At 46.6% G+C, this 24155-nt stretch overlaps 1 protein-coding gene across 12 annotated transcripts in view; it reads left to right on the forward strand.

Moving 5' to 3' along the window:
- BANF2 (BANF family member 2) overlaps window positions 1–18721 on the forward strand; it is a 36279-nt gene extending 17558 nt beyond the window's left edge. For 5 of the 12 annotated variants that reach the window (XM_009233326.3, XM_063720590.1, XM_063720591.1 and 2 more), the window contains 2 exons: window positions 7764–7892; window positions 18517–18721. In XM_009233326.3, coding sequence (XP_009231601.3) covers window positions 7767–7892; window positions 18517–18663 — 273 coding nt within the window. In that variant the 5' untranslated portion in view covers window positions 7764–7766 and the 3' untranslated portion in view covers window positions 18664–18721. Of the gene's footprint in view, window positions 1–5420; window positions 5584–7763; window positions 7893–18516 lie in introns of all 12 variants that reach the window. The other 7 variants (XM_054541604.2, XM_063720594.1, XM_054541605.2 and 4 more) reach the window with 4 other exon arrangements.
- Window positions 18722–24155: the final 5434 nt, after the last annotated feature.

Here is a 24155-nt window from a genome sequence, read left to right on the forward strand (position 1 = left end):
TCAGGGCATAGGGGTGGATGCTCTGTTTTCCTATAAATCTGCTTGGTTTGGGAGATACTTACATTCTCCATATCTGTGAGGTGTTAACTATGTAATAAAGTAGCTTTTAATAAAGGACGTCAGTGCTTTGAATATATGAATCTACATTTTAAAATAAAAGTAGAAACAGAAAATGAAGGCACCGAGCAAAAGAAGCAAATTTAACTACAAAGTGAAAGAGCTATTCATCTAGGCTAGTTTCCCTGTACAGTCATTAGGGTTAGCTCAGAGCTTCCTAGTAGGCCAAGTAAAAAAGGAAACAAGATCTTTATTAATTCTTTTTATCGTGAAGGTAGAAATATACCAATTTTGAAAGGCATACTTTTTTCTTGGCATTAAGTTCCAAAAGAAATATATCATGTGGGATAATTTATAAAACAAAATGTGAGCAGCAACAGTCTCAACCATGTTCCCACAGATGCAGATTCCCCTGGCCAACCCCTGTAATATACCTTGTGACTACCCTCTATAATAGATGAGGGAAAAACACTAATTTTAAGTATTAACATCCCACTTCCCTGGGGTAGGCAATATCACGTGTCTAAATATAAAGCAAACATGGAAAATAAGATAATCTCACAGTTTCTCAGCCAGAAAATTCCAAAACTGCTTTTTGGCCGCTTGAATATATAAACTTTTAGGGATATAGATAAAATAGTCTTACGGGTACCATTTGATTTCCTAATTTAATTACATACAATTGAAATCACATATTACATAAAATAATATTTAGAAATGTTCATGTAGCAATCTATTAATGGCAAAATAATACATGAAAATATTGCACTTTTCCCATTGACCTTTTGCAAAAACAATGGTATTCTAATGGGAGTCACTTTTTGTGTTGTAGAGGTTTTTGTTTGTTTGTTTGTTTTTGTTTTTTTTTTTTTGAGGTGGAATCTCGCTCTGTTGCCCAGGCTGAAGTGCAATGGCGAGATCTCAGCTCACTGCAACCTCTGCCTCCCAGGTTCAAGCAGTTCTCCTGCCTCAGCCTCCCGAGTAGCTGGGATTACAGGCGCCCACCACCATGCCTGGCTAATTTTTGTATTTTTAGTAGAGACAGGGCTGCTGATCTCAGGTGATCCTCCCGCCTCAGCCTCCCGATGTGCTGGGATTACATGCATGAGCTACCGTGCCCGGCCTGCATTGTAGAATTTTTAGAGAATAACAACTTCACTTCCAGCCAATGGTGGAAGAGATGTCCATTTTTGAATCCATGTATAGTGTCCCCACTGGAAATTGTATCCCAAGCCCCAAATAGCCATTTGTATGGCATTGGAGCAGTTCCCCATCCTCACCCCATTTATCTGATACAGGGGGCATATTTGTGATCACCTCCTTATGAAGACGCGTCATACAGCTTTTAAAAATAACCTTAAAGAATGTCAAACATTTGCAACTGGGAGGTCATTCCTTTGGGAATTGAGATTAAATTCTACTGATTCCTTTATTCCTTATTTAAAAAGGTGACACTCTAAGCATCTAAAACCAGAATTGTTTGTGGTCATTCCCTGCCAATGTGTCCTCCCCAAACAGGACTTTGTGGTTCAAAATACAGTAGGGTCATTGACAGAACACCCTGTAATACAAGGACTTTTACAGGGCAGGATTATGTTGAGGCATCTGCTTAGTTCTGTTGTATGATGGCCAAGTGCTTAAGCTGTCCATAATGGACCCAGTGCTGCAGCTTGCCCGGGGACACAAGAGGGATGCCTTAGAAGAGGGGCTCTCCCCTGGAAGATGGAGAGCTGGTGTGCTTTGCCAAGTGCATGGTTGTTGTTGTTGTTCTGTATTGTTTTGTTTTTTGAGATGGAGTTTCATTCTTGTCACCCAGGCTGGAGTGCAATGGCTTGATCTCGGCTCACTGCAACCTCCGCCTCCGGGGTTCAAGTGAGTCTTCCGTCTTAGCCTTCCGAGTAGCTGGAATTACAGGTGCCCGCCCCCATGCTCAGCTAATTTTTTTTTTTTTTGATTTTTAGTAGAGATGGGGTTTCACCATGTTGGCCAGGCTGATCTCAAACTCCTGACCTCAGGTGATCTGCCTGGCTCAGCCTCCCAAAGTGCTGGGATTATAGGTGTGAGCCACCACACCTGGGCCAGGTACATCGCCTTGAACAGGTCATTTACCTTCTTGGGCCTTGGTTTTCTTATGGGAGAAATGAGGGGTTTAGGCTAGATTAGAGAAGGATTTCAGGGAGCCCAAGGAGAGCAGGGGGATGGCATCATGTATTGGGGGGGTCTAGTGTCCTCTTCTCATTCCCAAGTCAACAGAGAGTAATTCTGCTTTGATCTATTTTATATAAAGGAATTCCAGGTAAAATTTCCTTTGAAGTAAAGATCCCTTTTTTTTAATTTAAAAAAAAAAAAAAAGAGGAGCAGCTTGTTATTCAGGTCTGTCTGCTCTGAAGTTCTCTGACTTCAAAGCCATTGGGGTCATAGTTGTCTTCCTATTGATGGCTAATGAGGACATGATGCGCCTGGTGATTTGGGGGTAGACGCTGCCTGGGAGCTGCGAGCGTACGCCATATGGCAGCACAGACGCTGCAGATCCCCCCCAAAGGCCCATTTAGCTGGAACCCCATCATCCCAGCAAATCTGCTTGGAATTTTATCAGATAGAAGCAAAGGACAAGACGTGGTTCTCCAATTTTGCAACATACTTGAGTCACTTGGGGAGTTTTTAAAACTTCTATGTCCAAGGCATACCCTATGCTAACGAAATCAAACTCTGGAGGTGGGATCCAAGCATCAGTAATTTGTAACTCGCCCCATGTGAGGCCTAATGTGCTGTCAAGTTTAAGAATAAGTGCCACTGGTACAGCCGCTTGGAAAACAGTATGGCAATTCCTCAAAAAATTAAAAATAGAATTACCATATGATCCAGCAATTTCACTTCTGGGTATATACCCAAAAGAATTGAATGCACGTTCTCAAAGAGATATTTGTGTACCCATGTTCGTAGCAGTATTATTCACAACAGTCATAAGGTAGCAGCATCCCAAACGTCTATCAATAGATGAAGAATAAACAAATGTGTTGTGTACATACAATAGAATATAGTTCAGCCTTAAAGAGGCAGGACATTCCAAGACATGCTGCAGCACGGATGAACCTTGAGAACATTATGCTAAGTGAAATAAGCCAGACACAAAAGGACAGATATTATATAATTCCACTTAAATTTTTTTTTTCTTTTTAGATTCTCTGCAGGGCAAGTTCTACACAGTTCCACTTAAATGTAACTTCCACTTATATGAGGTATCTAGAGAAGTCATTTTAATAGAAACAGAAAATAGAATAGTGGTTTCCAGGGGTTGCAGGGAAAGATGGAGACTTGCTGTTCAATGGGTATGGAGTTTCAATTTTGCAAGTTGAAAAGAGTTCTGGAGATTGATTGCACAACAATGGGAATGCACTTAACATCACTGAACCATGCACTTAAAAATGATTGAAATGGGACATTTTATGTTAGGTATATTTTACCACAATTAATGCAATAACATAAAAAGAGTAAGTGGCATCATGAATGTCTTGCTGGTGGGAGTGAGGTCTGTGGGCCAGCAGCGTCACATCTGCTTGGAGCTGGTCACACACGCAGTATCTGAGGCCCGTCCCAGACCCGCTGAGTCAGCACCTGCATTTTTTAACAAAAAATCCCCAGGTGGTTCGTGCACTCACTCAACTTTGAGAAGTGCTAGTTGTAATGAACCAAACATTATACCAGGGTTTAGAAGGTCAGAAGATGTAGCAGACATTGTTGTTTGTCTACCCAGCATTCATTTCCTCTCTTCCTTCCTTCCTTCTTACTGAAACTGACATTCGCTGAGTAGCCTCATGTTTCAGAGGGGGCTCATCTCATCCACACCCCCATAGCCCCATAGCGGTCCCATTCCCCTGGCCAGTGGCTGCTTTACAGGTGGGCGTGTTACCTGGTTCTGGCCAATGAAACTAAAGGAGAACGCTGGAGAGTTTCTGCAAGAGGTTGCCTCCCTTAAGGACACCCAAGAAGAAAAGGCCTCTCCTTCGTTTGGAAGTTTTTTTTCTTTTTCTTTTCTTTTCTTTTTCTTTCCTTTTTTTTTTTTTTGAGTCTCGCTCTGTTGCCCAGGCTGGAGTGCAGTGGCGCAATCTCAGCTCACTGCAACCTCCACCTCCCAGGTTCAAGCAATTCTCCTGCCTCAGCCTCCCGAGTAGTTGGGATTACAGGTGCACGCCACTACGCCTGGCTAATTTTTGTGTTTTTAGTAGAGACGGGGTTTCACCATGTTGGCCAGGCTGGTCTCCAACTCCTGACCTCAAGTGATCTGCCTGCCTCGGCCTCCCAAAGTGCTGCGATTACAGGTGTGAGCCACCACGCCTGGCACCTTTGGAAGTTTGCACATTGGAATAGGACCCGAGCAAATTCTGGACCCTTGTTCACACGGAGTCATTGACTGATAAGATCCTGGGTCCACCTCATCAAAGGATTTCTTGTTATATGAGATTAGAAGTGTATTTATTGTTTCAGACCACATGAGGCAGAATTTTTCATTACTTATAGCCCAGGGTTTCTTAACCTCGATGCTATTGACACCTAGGGCCAGATAATTCTTTGTTGTGGGCAGTTGTGTGCATGGCAGGATGCTTAGCAGTGTCTCTGGCCTCTGCCCACTAGAGCCAATAGTCCTTCCCCCTCTCGCAGGTGTGACAACTTGAGTGTCTCTGGACATTACCAGTGTTCCCTGGGGAGGGGGTCCAATGGCCCCCAGTTGAGCATCATTGTTGCAGCCAAAGGTGTCGTAAAGAATGTGAAGACCTTTTTATTCTGACCTCTGACGTTGCCGGAGAGCCCCAGGAGGGGAAAAATCACTGCCTGTGTCCCCGCCCCAGAGGTGTTGCAAGAATCAAAGTGAGCTCAGGTGTGTGAGAAAAGCAAACACACGCAAGGTGTTACTAACCATTACCCGTCTTTGATGCTGCTGATGCATTGATAGCAATGTTGTAATTTCCATTTATTCTTAGATTTCATAGGCAGAGATGTTTAACTTAACAGATGGCCAGCATGGATAGTGAATGGAATTTTCCCTCAGCAAAGGCGGAGCGGCTCATGAGACTTTCAGGCTTTTCCTTGCTCAGAAATTCTGGATTCTCACCCAATTCATCAATCCCAATTCTCAATCCAATTCATCATCCCATAAAGCCATGGGTGCTGAGGCGTTCTCCTGTTAACACCTGCGTTAAACACCATCTTGTACTTATAAAACATATTTTCACAGATGAAGAGTGAGATTCCTATTTAGCTGCTAAAGAGAGGTCGATGCCCTCAGCTCACACATCTGTGGATTTAAGACCCACAGAGTCAGGGGACCCTGAACAACCTCTCATGTCTTTTGCTCCCCTTCCTAGAATCTGCTGACACATCAAGGCCACTTTTCTTAGGAGCCCCCTGACTTCCAAAATCAGTGCCTTTGGATTCATCTCTTCCGGGAGAGTTCAGTGTCTTCTGAAGTGTTACAAAACGTCCTTTGGGGCAAGAAGGCATACACGAGGAGCTCGACTTTATAGAAAGGTCTGGAGGAGGATGGGAACAGGAGAGGGGATGGGGCTGTGAAAGGGAGGCGTTGAATGCACCTGATCATTTACATCATCAGATGCTTACCATGTCCTCGGCAGAGGGGCTGGTGTTGGATTGGGGAGCAAAGGCCATTAGGAGGCAGCTGCAGCTCTTCGGGGCTTCATGATCTACTGGGGAATGTGTGGAGGACATTGGGTCATTCCTGTATCATAGTCCCATATTGTAAGGGGTAACTATCCCCAGGAACAGGATAGCTATCTTGATTTTGGTCCCCCCAGCCCCACCCCTGCAGCCCATGGGCTTTGAGGGACACTGACTTCCTTGCTGAGCCCAGAGGTAGAACACACATATCAGACCATAATTTTTGTTTTAGGGGTTGGCATATTACAGTTTGAACCAGAGAGGCCATTTGTTGGGGGCCCCTAGGAAAAGACAGCTTTGTGTTTCTTTGGGGGAGAGGGCTGTGGCTTGCAAAAGCAATGCTGCAGCCCAGTTACTTCCACGAAAGAGTTAAGCTGAGGATTGAGCCCATTCACAAAGAAAGACTGAGTCAAGAGAGCTGCCGGGAAATCAAGCTGAAGCCTTGCTTAACCTACATCTGATCTACCTCTAGACTTTTCGGTAGCATGTGCTAATAACACCTCCCTATTGTGTAAACTGATTTACACTGAGTTTTGTGTTACTTTCATCATAAACTGTCCAAACTGGCACAGAATTTTGTACCAGGAAGGGGATGCTACAATGAACAAACCTTAAATGTGGATTGGTTGAGAAGAGACATTCAGGAGGACAGCAGCAAAGATGTCTCTATCAAATTTGGAAGATGGCGGCCGGGCGCAGCGGCTCATGCCTGTAATCCCAGCACTTTGGGAGACCGAGGTTGGTGGATCACCTGAGATCAGGAGTTCAGGACCAGCCTGGTCAACATGGTGAAACCTCATCTCTACTAAAAATACAAAAATTATCCAGGCGTGGTGGCACACACCTGTAATCCCAGCTACTCGGGAGGCTGAGGCAGGAGAATCGCTTGAACCCAGGAGGCGGAGGTTGTGGTGAGTTGAAATCGTGCCATTGCACTCCAGCCTGGGCAACAAGAGCGACACTTCATCACAAAAACAAAACAAAACAAAACAAAACAAAACACTGGAAGATGGCAACCCTCATTTAACAAAATGGCCAGTTTTGCTGGGATGCAGACCTAATGCTTATGGAGCCCATGATATTTCGAGATCTTCCAGGAAATACTCAGGATGAGATCTTCCAGGAAATATTCAGGATGTTAGCTACCTCTGGCAGTCTTCATTAAGGTCCTAGGAGACTCAACTCCTGGGAGATGGTGGTCCATTTAAAAGTGGAGAGGGATGAAAATAGTTTTGCTAAGACAGAGAGTCTTTTTGCCTGGGGCCTGCAATCTAAAGTTTCAGGAAATTGATGAGCAAGTCCTGCTGTTTGGGAAAGCTGATTTATCTGGCTAAAGTTAGAGCACAGGCAACAAATGAGGTGACTTGAGCAAAAGCCACCTTCTCTTCCTTCTTTTGAGGTGGAGTTGGTGAGGCCAAAGAGTGCTGGAGCAGCCCTTTCACCACCGTGAGGGGAGCAAAGCAAGAATAAAGCCAACACAATGAAGGAAAGCTGGACAATCCCTGAGGAATGGCGCTGCAACCCATTCCCACCTGCAGGCTTTGGATTTCTATAATGTGTTCTTTACGATTTGAACCAGTTTGAAGAGTTTCTAGAGAGTTTACACTATTATACAGTGTGATGAACACTGAAATAAAAGTATGACTAAAGTGTTGGGTGGTTAAGAGAGAAGGTGGGTTAATTAGCTAAGAGAAGTAAGTTGTTGCTTTAGGCATTTAGAATGGGGTGAGTTGGAAAGAACCCACTGCAGTTCTTAATATTAAGCACACTCTTTTCGTGGAAGTTTATTTGACTCATCTGTGGCCATCATTCGGCTTCTCTTGGTCCATCCAGGTAGGAATGGATGTGTGAAGGCCTTAGTGGAGGCCAGTGCACCTGCATTTAGCAGACCCCAGGAAATGCTGGATGATGGAAGGAATTCTGCCATCTGTTGCCCCAGTCCCTTGGTGGGCTGAGGGAGTTCCCCAGTGTCCATGCACACTGGGAGCAGTCAGGTATCTGCTAATCCTCCTCTCTCCCCACTACTGTCGCAGCAGATGGACCACATGTCTCCCAGGCTGAGAGCCTTCCTCTCCGAACCCATTGGAGAAAAGGATGTCTGCTGGGTGGATGGCATCAGCCATGAGCTCGCGATCAATTTGGTCACCAAAGGTATCAACAAGGTAATTCCTTTTTTCTTACTTCTCTGACTTCTCTTCCCTACCTTTCTTCCCCCAGTCCTGCCAGATGGCAGTTCCTGCCACGTGTCCCTGTGAAGGGCCATCAGAGAGCAAAGCTGCCGCTTGGAGGGGTGCCACGTGCTTTCGTGCTATTGACCCCACATGCTCAGGCAGCCTCAAGGGCCTGCAGATGAGGGGCACATACACATAGAATGGCTTCAGTTCAGAGCAGCTGGGCTGGGCATGATTCACTTGGTGTTCAAACACTCAGGGATCAACAGAAGTAGGTCAGCCGCCGGGGTCTGAGAAGAGCTGTCAGGAGGGATGATTTAGGTGCACTCCACGCCCCCATGAAGGGACTCATGGCATCTCGCTTGCCCCTGCCAGGGCACCAGCCTGGCAATGGGCAGATGAAGAAACAGGAGCCTGGGTCTACACCAGAGTGAGTTATTCTACGATGTCACTCTCAGCCCAAGAATGACCTCAAGGATATCCAGTGGAATTGGAATATTCTTTTCTATGTCATTGTTTGTTTTTATGGGGCTTTTAAAAAGCTGCTTAGGGCCTCAGGAGAGGATGAGACAGTCCCAAAGACAACGCAAAGAGAGTGAACACAGACAAGGCAGGCTGTGAACTCACAGAACATAGCACGCCCGGTCAGGAGAGGCACCAGCTAGAGCTGTTGCTGTTTATTCTCCTCAGTGCCCCAAGTCAGTCTACCAGGCGGGACAGCGTTACAGAAACACCCAAAGAGGCTGGGAACTGCTGCACACATGGCTGATGACTAGTTTGGTTTGCATCTACATCTGAACCATGAGAGCCATGGTTTTCTGATTACCCCATTGCTCTGCACTAGCTGGTAAATATTCGGAATAACACCCCAATCTGTGAGCCAGTTTAATGTCCAGTAGATGGTATCGTCAGAAATGGAAGTGCCCCTATTGGGTAGATCGGATTCTTTCCTCCCAGACGAAGGAGGGAGAACCATTCTCTAGGGAACAAATTTTAAATGAAAAAATTTTTGTACTTTTATTATTTATTTATTTATTTGAGACAGGATCTCACTCTGTTGCGCAGGCTGGAGTGCAGTGGTGCCATCTCGGCTCACTGCAACCTCTGCCTCCCAGGCTCAAGCGATCCTCTCACCTCACCCTCCCATGTAGCTGGGACTACAGGTGTGTGCCACCATGCCTGGTTAATTTTTTGTGTTTCTTGTAGAGACAGGGTTTTGGCATGTTGCTCAGGATGGTCTCAAACTCCTGGACTCAAGTGATCCAATGTACCTCGGCCTCCCAAAGTGCTGGGATTATAGGTGTGAGCCATCACACCTGATGAAAAATTCCTTTTTTAAAAAAAGAAATCATTCTTCTTTTTACTTTCCTATTGTGATGTAACATACCTAGGAGAATATGTGTTGATATAAAGGGTACAGATCAATGAATTTTTACACACATATGTACACCCATGTACCCACTACCCAGATCCAGCAATCAGATGTCTCCAAAATTCCAAATGGTTCTCTTGTGCCTCTTCTTGGCCAAAGCTATCCCCTATCCTTAGAGGTAACCACTCTTCTGATGTCGAACACCATTGATTGAATGTGTCCATAATTGTGGGGTTTTGTGGTTGTTGTTCAGCTATACTCATTATTTTAAAAATGTTTTTATTAAGGTATAATTGACATACATACAGTAAATTTCACCCTTTTTAGTACATAGTTCTATGAGTTTTGACACATGCATGCAGTGATGCAGCCGCTACCATTGTCAAGACACAGAGCAATCCCATTACTCAAAATATTCATTTCCTTGTGCTCTTCATATTCACCAGCCTCAGTCCCTGGCAACCACTGATTTATTTTCTGTAGTGTTGCCTTTTCCAGTTTAAGTCTGTGTGTGTGAATAGCTTAACTGTGTTTTAAATGAGGATTATAGGTGGGTGGGTTTTAGAACAAAAAATGAATGAATAATGGAAAAATGTTAGGCATCTGAAAACTTGCCTGTCGAGTCAGGGCTGTGGGGATGGTTTGTCTGTGTGCAGCCGGGTCCCTGGAGATGTGCTCCTCTTGTGTCCATGACCTCCTGGCCAGTGCAGTGAGCACTTTCCTAGAGCTGCTAATTTTAGGCACTGGCACTGGGGCTGTCACCTGTATCCTTCGCTTTGAGCCGCCCACACCTGTGATTGAGATGAGGGTCACTCTCTCCACTTTACCAATGAGAAGACAAGGGCTGCAAGGAGTAGTGCCTTGTCCGCTCCCAGGCGAGGACTGGAGGAGCCGTGGATTGTACTGTCACAAATTGCACAAGAAGATCTAGGGCCAGGCGGTTATGCCCGGCAGGGAGGGGGCTTAGGCTAAATTTGGCGGCGAGACCCTGTATCAGGGTCTGGAGTCTGGCTGGGCCTGTAGTGAGACCCAGGAGGAGACCCAGATGCGGCCCCTCCAAGATGGGCAAGTGCTTCAAGGTGAGGACCCATCTGAAGTCAGGGCCAGCAATGACAGCATCCCGGCAGGCAGATCCTGGCAGGACAGGGTTCTCAGATTTAGCCAATAAAGATGCTGACTCTTGGTGGTTTTTATTTTGTTTTGTTTTTGGTTTTGGTTTTGTTTTGAGACAGTCTTATTGTATTGCCCAGGCTGGAGTGCAGTGACGTGATCTCAGCTCACTGCAACCTCCTCATCCTGGGCGCAGCCTCCACCTCAGCCTCCCAAGTAGCTAGGACTAGAGGCACGCACCACTATGCCCAGCTAATTTTTTTGTGTTTTTTTGTAGAGACACAGTTTCGCCATGTTGTCCAGGCTGGTCTCAGCTCCTGGACTCAAGTGATCCTCCCAAAGTGCTGGGATTACAGGCATGAGCCACCACACCCGGCCTCTTGTATTTTCATACCCTGCCTGCAGGATACCTAATCCTGGCACAGGGAGGGACATCTTTCTGAGCCTTACGCGACCTCCTGTCTTTGCTGGCTTCTGCCAAGGTACAGCGATCACCCTCCCCTGCTCCCCGTCCCACCCCAGGCTGGGGCTCAGCCTCAGTTTCTTTGCTGTGCACAAAGCCACCTTGGGTTCCACCCTTGCTTTTGATGGCATTCCTGGCCTCGTCCCATGGGCTCTGCTCTCTTAGCCCTTTCTGCACCCTCTCTGTGCACCTGCTGGAATGCAGGCCTGTGGGCCACCCTCACACTTACCTCCCTGGGCTCTGCACTCAGCCATCAGCTCTCTCTAGAGACCCCAGGGTGCTGCATGCCCTGGGGGAGATGAGACACCAGCGCCCCTGCTCCACCCCGCCAATTTATCTGGATGTCCTATTACCTCTCTGGGAGTCCCCTTCTCAAACTCTTACCAGCCCCTACATCGAGTACCTTCTCCTCCATTCCTCCTCTCACACAGGTCTTTCAGCTTTTTTTAACGGAGGATGTGGGGTGCTGGGAGGGGACTGTTCTTACTGCCTGTCCCCATTTTCCCCAGAGCTTTGGCTTTTGGCATGCACTGGTCTCTGGCTCCTGGTTTAAGTCAGGACTTTCGAAACTATTGATTCTGCCATGGATCTACCTAAGCCTCTTTGGGAGCTTGAAAGCCATATGTGATAGCCTTCTTCTGGGTGTTTTGTATCTGCGCTTCCCAGGGGCAATCAGCATCGGCTGTGGCCTAAGGATCTAGATCCAGACAGCGGCCGCAGGTACCTGTGCCCTTGTCTGAACTGAGATGTACTAGAAATATAAAACACACCCTGCAGTGTTAAAGACTTAGCCCAAAAAAGGAACGTAAAATAGCTCATCTGTAATCATTTTATTGATTACATGTTGAAATGATAATATTTTGGAAATATGAGAGAACATATATTATTAGAATGAATTTCACCTGTTTCCTTCCCCCTTTTTATTGTGGCTAGTAGGAAAATCAAAATCACATATGTGGCTAGCTCGCTTATTTCTGCTGGACAGCACTGGTCTAGATGTAAGGGCGAAAGAGCTGTAAGGGAGAAAGGAACTGTGGAAACAGAAAATTCATGGTGCACATGCCAGTGAGGCTCGCTGTGCCTGGCTCTAGCTCTGTCTTGTCTCCTCTGTCCCCCCGCCCCATGCCTGACCCCTATACTACAGCCAGACTGTCCTCGAACCACCCTCCTGCCAACCTGGAGCCTCTCTTGAAATGGGTTTTGAACCCCTTCAAGACCCTACTCACAGCCCACCTCCCCTGGGAAGCCTTCTTTCTGCCACCCCACCCAACAGGCTCCTTTTTCTGAGCAGTTTGGGTTTTTGGTGGGAGCCCCATGTTGTGACATCTGACAAAAGGTCGACTCTAGCTGGGCACGGTGGCTCATGCCTGTAATCCCAGCACTTTGGGAGGCCAAGTCAGGCAGATTCTTGAGGTTAGGAGTTTGAGACCAGCCTGGCCAAGGTGGTGAAATCCCGTCTCTACTAAAACTACAGAAATTAGCTGGGTGTGGTGGTACATGCCTGTAGTCCCAGCTACTTGGGAGGCTGAGATGGGAGGATCACTTCAACCCGGGACGCAGAGGTTGCAGTGACCTGAGATTGCACCACTGCCTTCCAGTCTGGGTGACAGAGGGAGACTCTGTCTCAAAAAAAAAAAAAAAAAAAAGGTCGACGCTAGTTTTTCTGCACGTGCCCCAAGAGTCCACACTCACAATGTTAGAGGCACAGCTTGTCTGTGCTTTTCTCCCTAAGTTCCTTGGAGGCAGAGGTGGGTCTGTGTTCTTTGTACTTCTCTTCTCCCTGTGAAAACCCCACCTATGGATAGGTGAATTTCCAGACATCCCCCGAATGCAGAACTGTGGGGCAGGGCCCTGTGGGGCGGGTGTGCTTGAGTTCTCCCACAGTGCAAAAGTAAGTTTAGCATTGCAGAGAATCTGGTTTGGTTCAATGCTCTTTGCAGACACTATAAAGCCATATCCTTGAGCCTAAATATTCCTCCTAAGAGCTGCCTGAAGGATGAGACTGGAGGAAATAGAAGCAACACTTGCCATTTGCTTCATGTCAAGCACCTCTAAGCGCATTATGTATATTTATCTCATTTAATTGTAAAAAACAATCCTACGAAATACACTATTTCATTTCCATTTTCCTGATTGGAAAGTGGAGGCGCATAGAGACCACATGTGGATTGCTCAAGATCACATGGGGATTGCTCAAGATCACATGGGGAGACAGAGATGAAATTTGAATCTGGGCGGATAGGCTGCAGGGTCTGGACACTAAGCCATTGTGCCGTCTGCCCCTAAAACTGAAGCTGTGAGGAAGGTGCTTCTCGCGCGGCTGCTCTTACCTCCTTACCGGCGAGGCTCTGCTCTCCCTCGCCCTCACCTCCTTACCAGCGAGGCTTGCTCTGCTCTACTCTCGCCCTCACCTCCTTATCGGCGAGGCTCTGTTCTCCCTCCCCCTCCCCCTCACTTCCTTACCTGGGAGACTCACTCTGCTCTCTCTCGCCCTCACCTCCTTACTGCGAGGTTCTGCTCCCTCTTGCCCTCACCTCCTTACAGGCGGGGCTCTGCTCTCTCTCGCATGTCTGCCTGCAGCCAACCATGGCCCTACCTCTAGACTCTCCATGCTCAGGGGCTTCCCATCTCCTCCCTCCGTTACTTCGTGGCCATTGGTGGACGGGAGCGAGACTGAGTTCAGGACCAGAAGGCCCCAGTGTGGCCAGGCCCTGCCTCCATCATGTCCCCAGGTCTCCACAGCGAAGCCTCTGAAGGCTCCAACTCCTTTCTGTCCACTCTGCTGGGTGGGTGGTGAGACGCTGCGCTCCACTGCCTGATGTCTGAGCCCCACAAGGGGCCAGTCACGTAAGTTTGGGGTTTTTCTGCCTAGGGTTGCCAGATCAAAATTTACATTTCAGATAAGCAAATACTTTTCTTAGTGTAAAATTAAAAGACAGGGAGGAGGAAGAAGGGGTAAACATTCCCTGAAGTGAGGATTCACACCAAAGACACAGGGTTTAAGCCGGGCGTGGTAGCTCCTGCCTGTAATCCCAGCACTTTGGGAGGATCACTTGAGGTCAGGAGTTCAAGACCAGCCTGGCCAACATGGTGAAATCCCATCTGTACAGAAAATACAAAATTAGCCAGGCATGGTGGTGCATGCCTGTAATCCCAGCTACTTGGGAGGCTGAGGTGGGAGAATCACTTGAACCCGGAAGGTGGAGGTTGCAGTGAGCCGCGATCGTGCCACTGCACTCCAACCTGGGCTATAGAGTGAGACTCCGTCTCAAAATAAAAGAAGAAAAAAAAACACACAAGAGTTTAAACCTGAAATGACATGAAGACTTAGGAGACTGGTGAGAGAGAATCAAAGAAAGTTGTGTCACTGCACTGTGGAGTCTTGTGGTGATTGAAGTCCGTTCAGCACAGGTGCTCAGGACCTGTGGACTTGGGCAGAGGGCATTGTAAGCAGCTAGAGAACAAGAGAGGGCTGAGACAGCTTATCTCTGCTTGACAAGGCCCAGCATTATGGTGAGTACTGAGCATTTTAATAAGTGCGGATCTCAGCCAGCTATTTAATTTTTAGGGCCCACTGTAAAATGAAAATGCAAGACCTCTAGTTCAAATTTATTAGGGGGTGTAGTGGCACGTGCTTGTAGTTCCAGCTACTCAGGAGGCTGAGGTGGGAGGATCATTTGAGCCCAGGAATTTATGGTTGCAAAGAGCTACTGCATGCTACTGAACTCTAGCCTGGGTGACAGAATGAGATCCTGTCTCTTAGGAAAAAAAAAAAAAAAAAAGTAGGCCAGGTGCGGTGGCTCACACCTGTAATCCCAGCACTTTGGGAGGCTGAGGTGGGCAGATCACGAGGTCAGGGAATCGAGACCATCCTGGCTAACATGGTGAAACCCTGTCTCTACTGAAAATACAAAAAATTATCCAAGCGTGGTGGCACGCTTCCATAGTCCCAGCTACTCGGGAGGCTGAGGCAGGAGAATCGCTTGAACCTATGAGGCAGAGGTTGCAGTGAGCCAAGACCGTGCCACTGCACTCCATCCTGGGCGACAGAGGGAGACGTCGTCAAAAAAAAAAAGAAAAAAAGAAAAAGTAACCAAAAAATAAAAGAAATTTAGTAAGAATTTCCAGATGACAAGAGCCGAGTGTTAAACCAGCTCAGGGTGCTCTTAGCACCAGGCGCTGTGTGAAAACACGGCTCAGATGCAAGGGAACCCAACCGTGGCATAGGCTCAAACTGCTGCTGTTTAGCAAGAAGTGGGCACCGCAAACTGGAGGGTGATTCCTCCCCTGCTTGGGGGCCGGCCCCTGGAGGAACCTCACTGTTTGCACTTGGAGTTTAGGGGCATTCTGCCCTTGAGCCCCCATCCTTTTGTTTGTTTGTTTGTTTGTTTCAAGACAGAGTCTCACTCTGTTGCCCAGGCTGGAGTGCAGTGGCACAATCTCGGCTCACGCAACCTCCACCTCCTGGGTTCTCCTGCCTCAGCCTCCCAAGTAGCTGGGATTACACGTGGCTGCCACCATACCAGGCTAATTTTTGTATTTTTAGTAGAGATGGGGTTTCACTATGTTGGCCAGGCTGGTCTCGAACTCCTGACCTCAGATGATCTGCCTGCTCAGCCTCCCAAAGTTCTGGGATTACAGGCGTGAGCCACCACACCTGGCCAAGCCCTCCCTCTTACAGCTGCAGGATGGAATGTAATTCCCTGGCTTGGCCATGGCCACGGCCACTGTCCAGGGTGGTAGGAGGGCAGGGACATCTGCTCAGGGTTTCTGGGTTTCTGTGTCACCCCTCCCACCCCAGTAGCTGAATTCTGGGGAGCTCTGGCCCAAGGAGGGAAAGGGGCAGCATCTTTTCTCCTTGATTAGAGGGCTTTCTGGAGCCGGGGGAGAAACCAAGCGGGCATCTGGCAGGGCCATGATGGGAGCCCACAACTCCGGCTTCCCTGGGGAGCAGGGTGAAGTGCTCAGGGAAGAAGGGAGAAGGGAAGCCAACTTTCCCTTCTGGAAGATGCCACAGGGAGACAGAAGGGAAAACTGAGGAGGGAGTGTCAGATTGCCACTTGGCTCCAGAGGCTGCAAGACGGGGCTTCCTGTAGCATTCCTGGAAAGTTTGCCCAGGGTCCGCATGTTCCCAGGCATCCTGGCTGCTGAGCCTGTGGGTATGTGGAGGCTCTCACTAACAGGCCAGCTCATGTCGGCAGTGCCACTTCTAAAACAGGCAGGGGATGCATTAGCCTCCAGGCCAGACTGCAGACAGCTGGGACGTGCAGGAATAGTGCAAAGGAAAACAGGAGACTTAGTACCTCCACCTGGGGAATGGGAGGGGTGAGTACATGTGAGGATCAGGTGGATTAAAACGTGTCAGGTGTCTAGCAGTACGTGGCTGACAGAAGTGCTAAAAAGTGCTACTTAGCATTAATCATTATTATGAAGTATTATCATGAACATTTCTCTTTATGGAGAAAGCTTTGTGTAAGCCACTTACTATTAATTATTGTTAATTATTATTAGTATTCTCTCTCCTTGGACACAGCTCTATGTCTCTTGTTTCTGTTACCTTCACCTTGGCACCTCCCACACCTACGTCTACTGGCTCAATTAACACTTAATAAATGTTATTTTTCAAAAACATTAATTTAAATACATCTCAGTAAAATCCACCATTCAAAATGGGAGGATACTGATAAAGTAAAATGAGATCACACCAAGCAACTAAATTGCTTTTTTTAAAAAAGATTAAAGTAGCAGTTCAGAATCACCACAAAATCCTGGCTTTTTTCTCTTGTCAACAACTGGACCATGACTAAAAATAAAACCCCCAAAATTCAATGCTTGGGTATATTTTATGACTAGGATTCAGCTTTTATTTGATTTCTCTTCTTAAAAAGTATGCTTTCTTTGGTTAAGATGAAGTTTGCTTTATTTTACATAACTAAAAGTAAACAGACACCATCAGGTTTTCCTGGAAAGGGCCCAGAACTCGAGGCATGGGTGGATGCTGGTTCTTGTTGGTTCCAGGCTGGAGAGCCCCCAAAACCAGCCCTGAGAGATGGGCGTTTAATGTGACCTGAGATCCCCAGCCTCCACCATTTAGTGGCTTGGCTAGTTTCTGGCTACGTGGCCTTGGGAATTCCCTTCCTCCATGTGGTCTTTGTGCCTTGTCAATAATGGTGTAATAAAACTATAAAAGATGAATTAAAAGCCTCAAGGCAAGTATTAATAGCTAGAAAGCTTGAGAATGCCATAGAAATAGAAATCATGGTGCACTGAGTGCTTATCTTCCATGTATTTTTTATCCACAGAGACTGAGGAAGGGGAACGTGGACAAGGTTTAGCATGTTTTAAACCTTCTATGCTCCTCCTACAGGACTACAGCTCCCAGTATGAGAGAGGAATTTACATTTTTTGAATGCCTTCCCATTTAATTCACTTAATTTAATTTGCAGAGCACACCATGTGCCTTAGGAAGGTGCAGAAACTGAGATCCAGGTTCTGTGGGTTCTTACTTCAGGTTACATGAGTTGCCTGAGATCACACAGGTGGTTTGCAAAAACAAATCAATGCTAAGATGCCATTCATCTGTCAGCCCCATGTGCAGTGGTTCTCAGCCCAGGGAGATTTTGCCCCCAAAGGGACATGTGGCAATGTTTGGAGATGGTTATGATTGTCACTGCTTGGGTCGGGGAGGGAGGGTGCCACTGGCGTGGGTAGTGATCAGGGGTGCTGCTGAACATCCTGCAATGCACAGGACAGCCCCCCACAACATTTCAAGCATTGTCCAAAATATCAATAGTGCCGAGGTTTAGAAACCCTGTGCTATGGGCACAGTGGCTCACGCCTGTAATCCCAGCACTTTGGGAGTCCAAGGCAGGTGGATTACCCAAGGTCAGGAGTTCGAGACCAGCCTGGACAACATGGCAAAACCCCGCCTCTACTAAAAATACGAAAATTAGCCAGGCATGGTGGCAGGTACCTGTAATCCCAGCTACTTGGGAAGCTGAGGCAGGAGAATCACTTGAGGCGGAGGTTGCAGTGAGCTGAGATCACGCCATTGCACTCCAGCCTGGGCGACAGAGCAAGATTCTGTCTCAAATAAATAAATAAATAAATAAAAGAAAGAAAAGAAAAGAGAAGAAAAGAAAAGAAATCCCGTGCTTCAACAATTGCAGAAGTAGTGGGGCGGAAATGTCTCTTACTCTGTCTGGGCTGTGTGTGTGTTTCCAAGAGAAATGCTTCACTGGGGGTCTGAAGGGAGCTTCAGGAGTGTGCTAGGCCCTGGCTAGTCAAACTGTTGTCCCTGGATCAGCAGCAGCTGGGAGCATGTTAGAAATGCAGGCCTCTCCCTGGACTTAGACGTTCAGAACCTGCATTTTGACAAGCTCCCACATGATTCATGTGCTTGTTAAAGTTTGAAGAGGGCAGGGTCTGATTCATTCCAGGGTGGACGGCCCGCAAACCAGCCCTGAGAGATGGGCATTTAACTTGGCCTTAGCTCTCACCAGGGCTAAGACCCATGTCAGGGCTTCAAGGACTGACAGGCTCCCTTGAATCGGCCCTGCTCCCCCTCCTTTGATTGTCACGTGAGCCCTGGTGGTTGGGGAGGAAGAGCGCATCTGAGCTGGCTTATGATAACCTTTCCCGCTTTCCTCCCTGTCTCATCCCCTCCCCAGGCCTACATCCTGCTGGGACAATTCCTTCTGATGCACAAGAATGAAGCCGAGTTTCAGAGGTGGCTCATTTGCTGTTTTGGTGCCACTGAGTGTGAGGCCCAGCAGAGTTCTCACTGCCTCAAGGAGTGGTGTGCCTGCTTCCTGTAGACACAAACCCCATTGCTGCCCCCCACCCCCTGGGGAAAATGACGCCCTCTCCACCTAGGCCCAGGCTCCGAGTCCTCATTTGTGTTTTTAATTTTAATGATACACGCCCATTATAAACAGTAGTTCAGGAACATAAAACAGGACAAACACAAGAGAAATGACTCCCAAACCCACCACCCAGAAACCATAGTCACTCCCCTTAGATGAATATCATATCAAATATCTCTCAACAAAAAATTTATATGAAAGAATGGATAATTTTATTTAAAAACAGGAATTGAATTTTAAGTCAGTGTATTAGTGATCTATTGCTGCATAACAAATAGTCCCAACATGTAGCAGCTTCTCAAAACAAACAATGATGCTATCTCACAGGGTTTCTGAGGGTCAGGAACCTGAGAGTTGTTTAGCCAGCTGGTTCTGTCTCAGGGTCTCTCATGAGATTACTCACTCTTGGCCCAGCAGCAGTCATCTGAAGGCTGGACCAGAGCTGGAGGACCCACCTCCAAGATGGCTGCCTCGCATGGCTGCTGGCAAGACACCTTGGTTCCTCACCACATGGGCCTTCCCATCAGGCTGCTCGTGGCATGGCATCTGGCTTCCCCCAAAGCTGGTGACCCAAGAGAGAGTGAGAGAGCAAGCAGGAAGCCACAGTGCCTTTTATGACCTCATCTCTGACACATGCAATATCACTTCTGCCTTATTCTATTTGTTAGAAGCAAGTCACTAAGTTCTGAAGGGAGGATAATGAAACATTCTTGAAATAATATGCATACACATTTTAAAAATCACAGTCAGTTTCTTGAGGCCTGATTTACATATAGTAAAACTTACCCTTTTCAGGTGTGCATTCTATAAGTTTTGACAAATTCACCAGCATAATCAAGATGTAAGACACTTTCATTACCCCAGGGAGTTCCCTCGTGCCTCTCTGTAGTCATCACTTCTCCCTTCCCAACCGCTGGCAACCATGAATCTGTTTTCCATCCCTATAGCTTAGATTTTTCCAGAAAGTCATATAAATGGAATCGTATAATATGTAGCGTTTTCAGGTGGGCTTCTTTCAGTTAGCATAATTCATGTGAGATTAGTCTATTATACAGGCTTTTTAAACTCAAAAAAAGGTTTATTAGATGCTATTGGTGCCCACCCCACATCCTGTCAGTATTTGCTGTTCTAGTAGAGTCCAGTGACTTCTCCTAGCAAACACTTGAATGTCTTCTGCCTGAGGGTCTCTCTGGCTACAAGAGTGGGATCAGCCCACACATAGGGCAGAGGGCAAGTGGCAAGCAGTTAATGCCCAGTAGAGCCCACAGTGATGGGTGAACAGTGACGGATAAATGTCCTGGCTTACCCTGCAGATAAGACAAACTCTGAGACCGTCTGTTTGAGCCTCCCTAGTGGTATTGAGCCCTAGTTTCCCACAGTGGTCACCTGCTCTCAAACAGCTCATACTTCTCCCCTTCCTTGTCTTGTTTCCCCATTCCACCACCAGTGTTTCCTGGGATCATCCCCCTACTCCTACTCCCTAGAAAATACTCCAATTTTAGATTCAGGTTCTGCTTCTGGGAGAACCCAACCTAAGTCAAAAGTGTTGGAATTTAGTTTTATTTTAATGAAAGAAAAAATTGAAATGTAAAGAATTGCTGAAATTTGATGAATTTTTTCTTCATCTCTGGATATAGTCATAAATTATTAACTCAATTTCCTCTGAATTTCAGAATAATATGGAGGAAAAGAGTAAGAGGTTAATATCATTAGGTTTATTTTAAACTCAGGTTTTCAGTGAAAGATGGTGTGATGGCTAATACTGAGTGTCAACTTGATTGGATTGAAGGGTGCGAAGTATTGATCCTGTGTGTGTCTGTGAGGGTGTTGCCAAAGGAAATTAACATTTGAGTCAGTGGGCTGGGAAAGGCAGACCCACCCTTAATTTGGGTGGGCACCATCTAATCAGCTGCCAGCGCGGCTAGAATATAAAGCAGGCAGAAGAACGTGAAAAGACTAGACTGGCCTAGCCTCCCAGCCTACATCTTTCTCCCATGCTGGCTTCCTGCCCTCAACATCAGATTCCAAGTTCTTCAGTTTTGGGACTCAGACTGACTCTCCTTGCTCCTCAGCTTGCAGACAGTCTATTGTGGGACCTTGTGATGATGTGAGTTAATACTTAATAAACTCCCCTTTCTGTCCCTCTAGAGAACCCTGACTAATACAGATGGTATGAATTCCTGCTATAAAAGTAAAAAGAAATTGATATTCATGATTCTTCTCTACTTCCCTCCCACTTTTATTGGCTTTATTATTATTTTTAATTTGTCAAGGTTTATAGCATTTACATTCTTCCCACAATTGTTTAGTCCTAGTTGTGTATCTAAGAGCTTATCACCAATCCTTGTTAGTATCATTATTTTAAAGATCATATCTTTGTCATTCCTGAATTATTTATTTTGATAATGTCTTTATTGGTTGATTTGCATCAGTGTATCTGTCTGTCAGAATAGGCCAGGTTCTGCTTCTGTAACAAACATCCCCCCACATCTCAGTGATTTATCCAACATAGGTTGACTTCTCTCTCATGCTACGTGTCCAGTACATGTCATCAGGGAGCTCTGTCTCTTGTAGTCACTCTGAGGCTTTGGTTAATGGAGATACCCTCTCAACACACACTTCCATGATTACCACGGTGGTGGGAAGGAGCCATGCTGAATTACATACTGTCTGTAAAAGCCTCTGTCTCAAAGTAATACATTCTATTTGCACTCACATTTCATTGGCCAAAGGAAATCATATGGCCACACCTAACTCCAAATGGGCAAGGTCACTTCTGAATGCAGGAGAAGTGGCAGCACTAATCAAGACCACTGTCATCAATTAAGTTTATAACTTTTTTACTTGCTAATGTTTTCTTGAAAAAACAGAAACCAAACTAAGTTTATTATTTTTCCCCTGAAAGCCTTGCAGCTATTATGTTTAAGGTGATGACTATTTCCTAAATTCGTAAAGTGATTGGAATATTTCTACCAGAGTCTGTTAGCTCTTTCTAGCTCTGCTTTTCTTGCTCTCTCCAAGGAGAAACCAAAGAATCAAGAATTCCAGGAGAGCCAGTGGGTTCGCCCAAAGATTTAAATAGCTTCATCTTCTGAGAGCTCTGGGTCTCAATAGCCAGAAGCTTTCCTTTGCTCCTTCTTGCATGGCCCACCCTTGGACTAATTCTTCACTGAAATAGTCATGGTATTTAGAGGTAACTAATTTTCTAAGACAGGAGCTGGATGGCTCTAGGGAAAGGAAAGAGAGGAACCTTCACCTCTCAGTCTATTTCCACATGCCTCCAACATTGTTGAAATTCATCCTTCTAGCCGGATTGATATTCAGGATCATGTAGGAGGGCCAGGGAGCTGAGAAACCTGGAAGAGATGGGGCCCCCAAGACTGAAAAGCCTTTATAAGAGGGACCCTATCACAGATATTGAAGACAACAGTAGCTGTTTCCTATTTAGTGTAAAAATCTTCCCAAAGGCACTAGGAACTTTCCCCATCAGTCATTCATTCCCTGGTGTTGATTTTTGTCATCCTTGTACATAAAATTATTGGTCTAAATTCTTCCCTTCTCCCTGCATTCCCCATGTTTGTCATGTGACTTTGCAGTTCCTCCCACTAGAGGCAGAGTGTAATTCCCAGCTCCTTGACTTAGACTTGGCCATATGACTTGCTTTGGCCAATGGTATGTGGCCGAAGTGAAAGTGTGCTAGTTTTGAGCCACATCACTCATTTCTACTTGCTCTCTTGTGCCTCCAAGAGGAGAGCTACTCCCTTGTATAACTGCTGCCCCTTCAGCCTGGGCTTCAGAAGGAAACCAGGTGAAACTGACCTGAGCCAACCTGCTGCCGGGACCCAAGGCCAGCCAGCCCTGCAGCTTGATGCAAAGTCGCCCAACTGAGCCCAGCCTACATCAGCCAACCCTCAGCCAACTCATAGGTTTGTGAAGGAGAACAAAGGTTTGCTATTTAAAGCTACTGATGTTTGGGACAGTTGGTTATGCAGCAATATCTAACTGATACATTCTTTGTAGTCTAAAATGTCCTTACCCTGCCAAAGTGTGCCACGTCGAAGGCCAACCCAACCTTTAGATGGAGAAGCAGCCTAGGGTGGGGTGAAAAACTTTGCTTCTGGAGCCAGCCAGGCATGGGTGTGAATTCCAATTCTGCCAGTCCCTACCTTATCCCGGGTGAGCTACTTCAACCTTGCTGAGCCTCTGTCTCTTCATCTGTAAAATGGGTCAAGAACGTAACAAACCTGCCTTGCAGGGTGGATCAATGAAAACGCACATGTAGGCGGGGCACAGTGGCTCACACCTATAATCCCAGCACTTTGGGAGGCCGAGGTGGGTGAATCACTTGAGGCCAGGAGTTCGAGACCAGCCTGGCCAACATGGCAAAACCCTGTCTCAACTAAAAATACAAAAATTAGCTGAGTGTGGTGGCACATGCCTGTAATCCCAGCTACTCAGGAGGCTGAGGCAGGAGAATCGCTTGAACCCAGGAGATGGAGGTTGCAGGGAGCCGAAATCATGCCACTGCATTCCAGCCTGGGTGACAAAGCAAGACTCTGTCTCAAAAAAAAAAAAGAAGAAAGAATGAAAGAAAGCACATGTAAAGGATGAGGTGAATAGGAACATGATGAATGGCCACTGATGGCTGTTTTCTTAGAGCTCTCCTTCCAGTCCTTGCCTCTTGCACTCTTGGTCCTCTCATGGCCCTTGGGAGAGAATTCACAGCTGCGAGTTGAAAGGGAGCCGAGATATCAACTTATCCAAACTAGTCCAGTTTTGTCCCACCATATGAGTACTGGACACTGTATAACTTAGGGATTACACACTCTTTAATGGGTAGGTAAGAAATAACAGATGAAAATCAAGTTATCTCAGATTTTGACTATGGTCTTGTAGGGTCCCACTAGCCCACTGATCCCCAAATACATTTTAAAGTGTGCAGAAGAGGAGTGGGCTTGCACGTACACCCCCAGTCCTGCCAGTGGCACCTCTTCTGCTTCTCAGGGCCATCGATTATTTGGGAAAGGGTTAGTGCCTGAAAACATTTCTTGATTGTCACAGATTTGACCAGCTTCTTAAACTATAGATGAAATGTCTACAAGAAAGAGGGATTGGATGCCTCTTTCTGGCCTGATATCTGTAGTTCTGAGGTATCCATGAATCAATAAATGATTTTGATTAGGATTTATGGAGTGTGTAAGTATCCACAGGCGCTGTGGGAGAGGGAGGGGTAATAAGTATGACTCTCTGGCTTCCAGGGGTGGTTGATTGTGAGAATGCAGGGTCACATGGCAAAGGTGTTGAGAGGTGTGTCTTCCTTTGGGCTTTCTCAGAAGCAGACCCTGAGACAAAGATCTGAGTGAAGGTGGTTGATTTGGGAGCTGCTCCCAGGAAAGGGCAGGCAGGGGAGCATGGCAGAGAGGGGAGGCAGCCAAGAAAGGTGA

Source organism: Pongo abelii, chromosome 21 (genome assembly GCF_028885655.2).
Source record: "Pongo abelii isolate AG06213 chromosome 21, NHGRI_mPonAbe1-v2.0_pri, whole genome shotgun sequence".
In the NCBI taxonomy this organism is placed as follows: Eukaryota; Metazoa; Chordata; class Mammalia; order Primates; family Hominidae; genus Pongo; species Pongo abelii.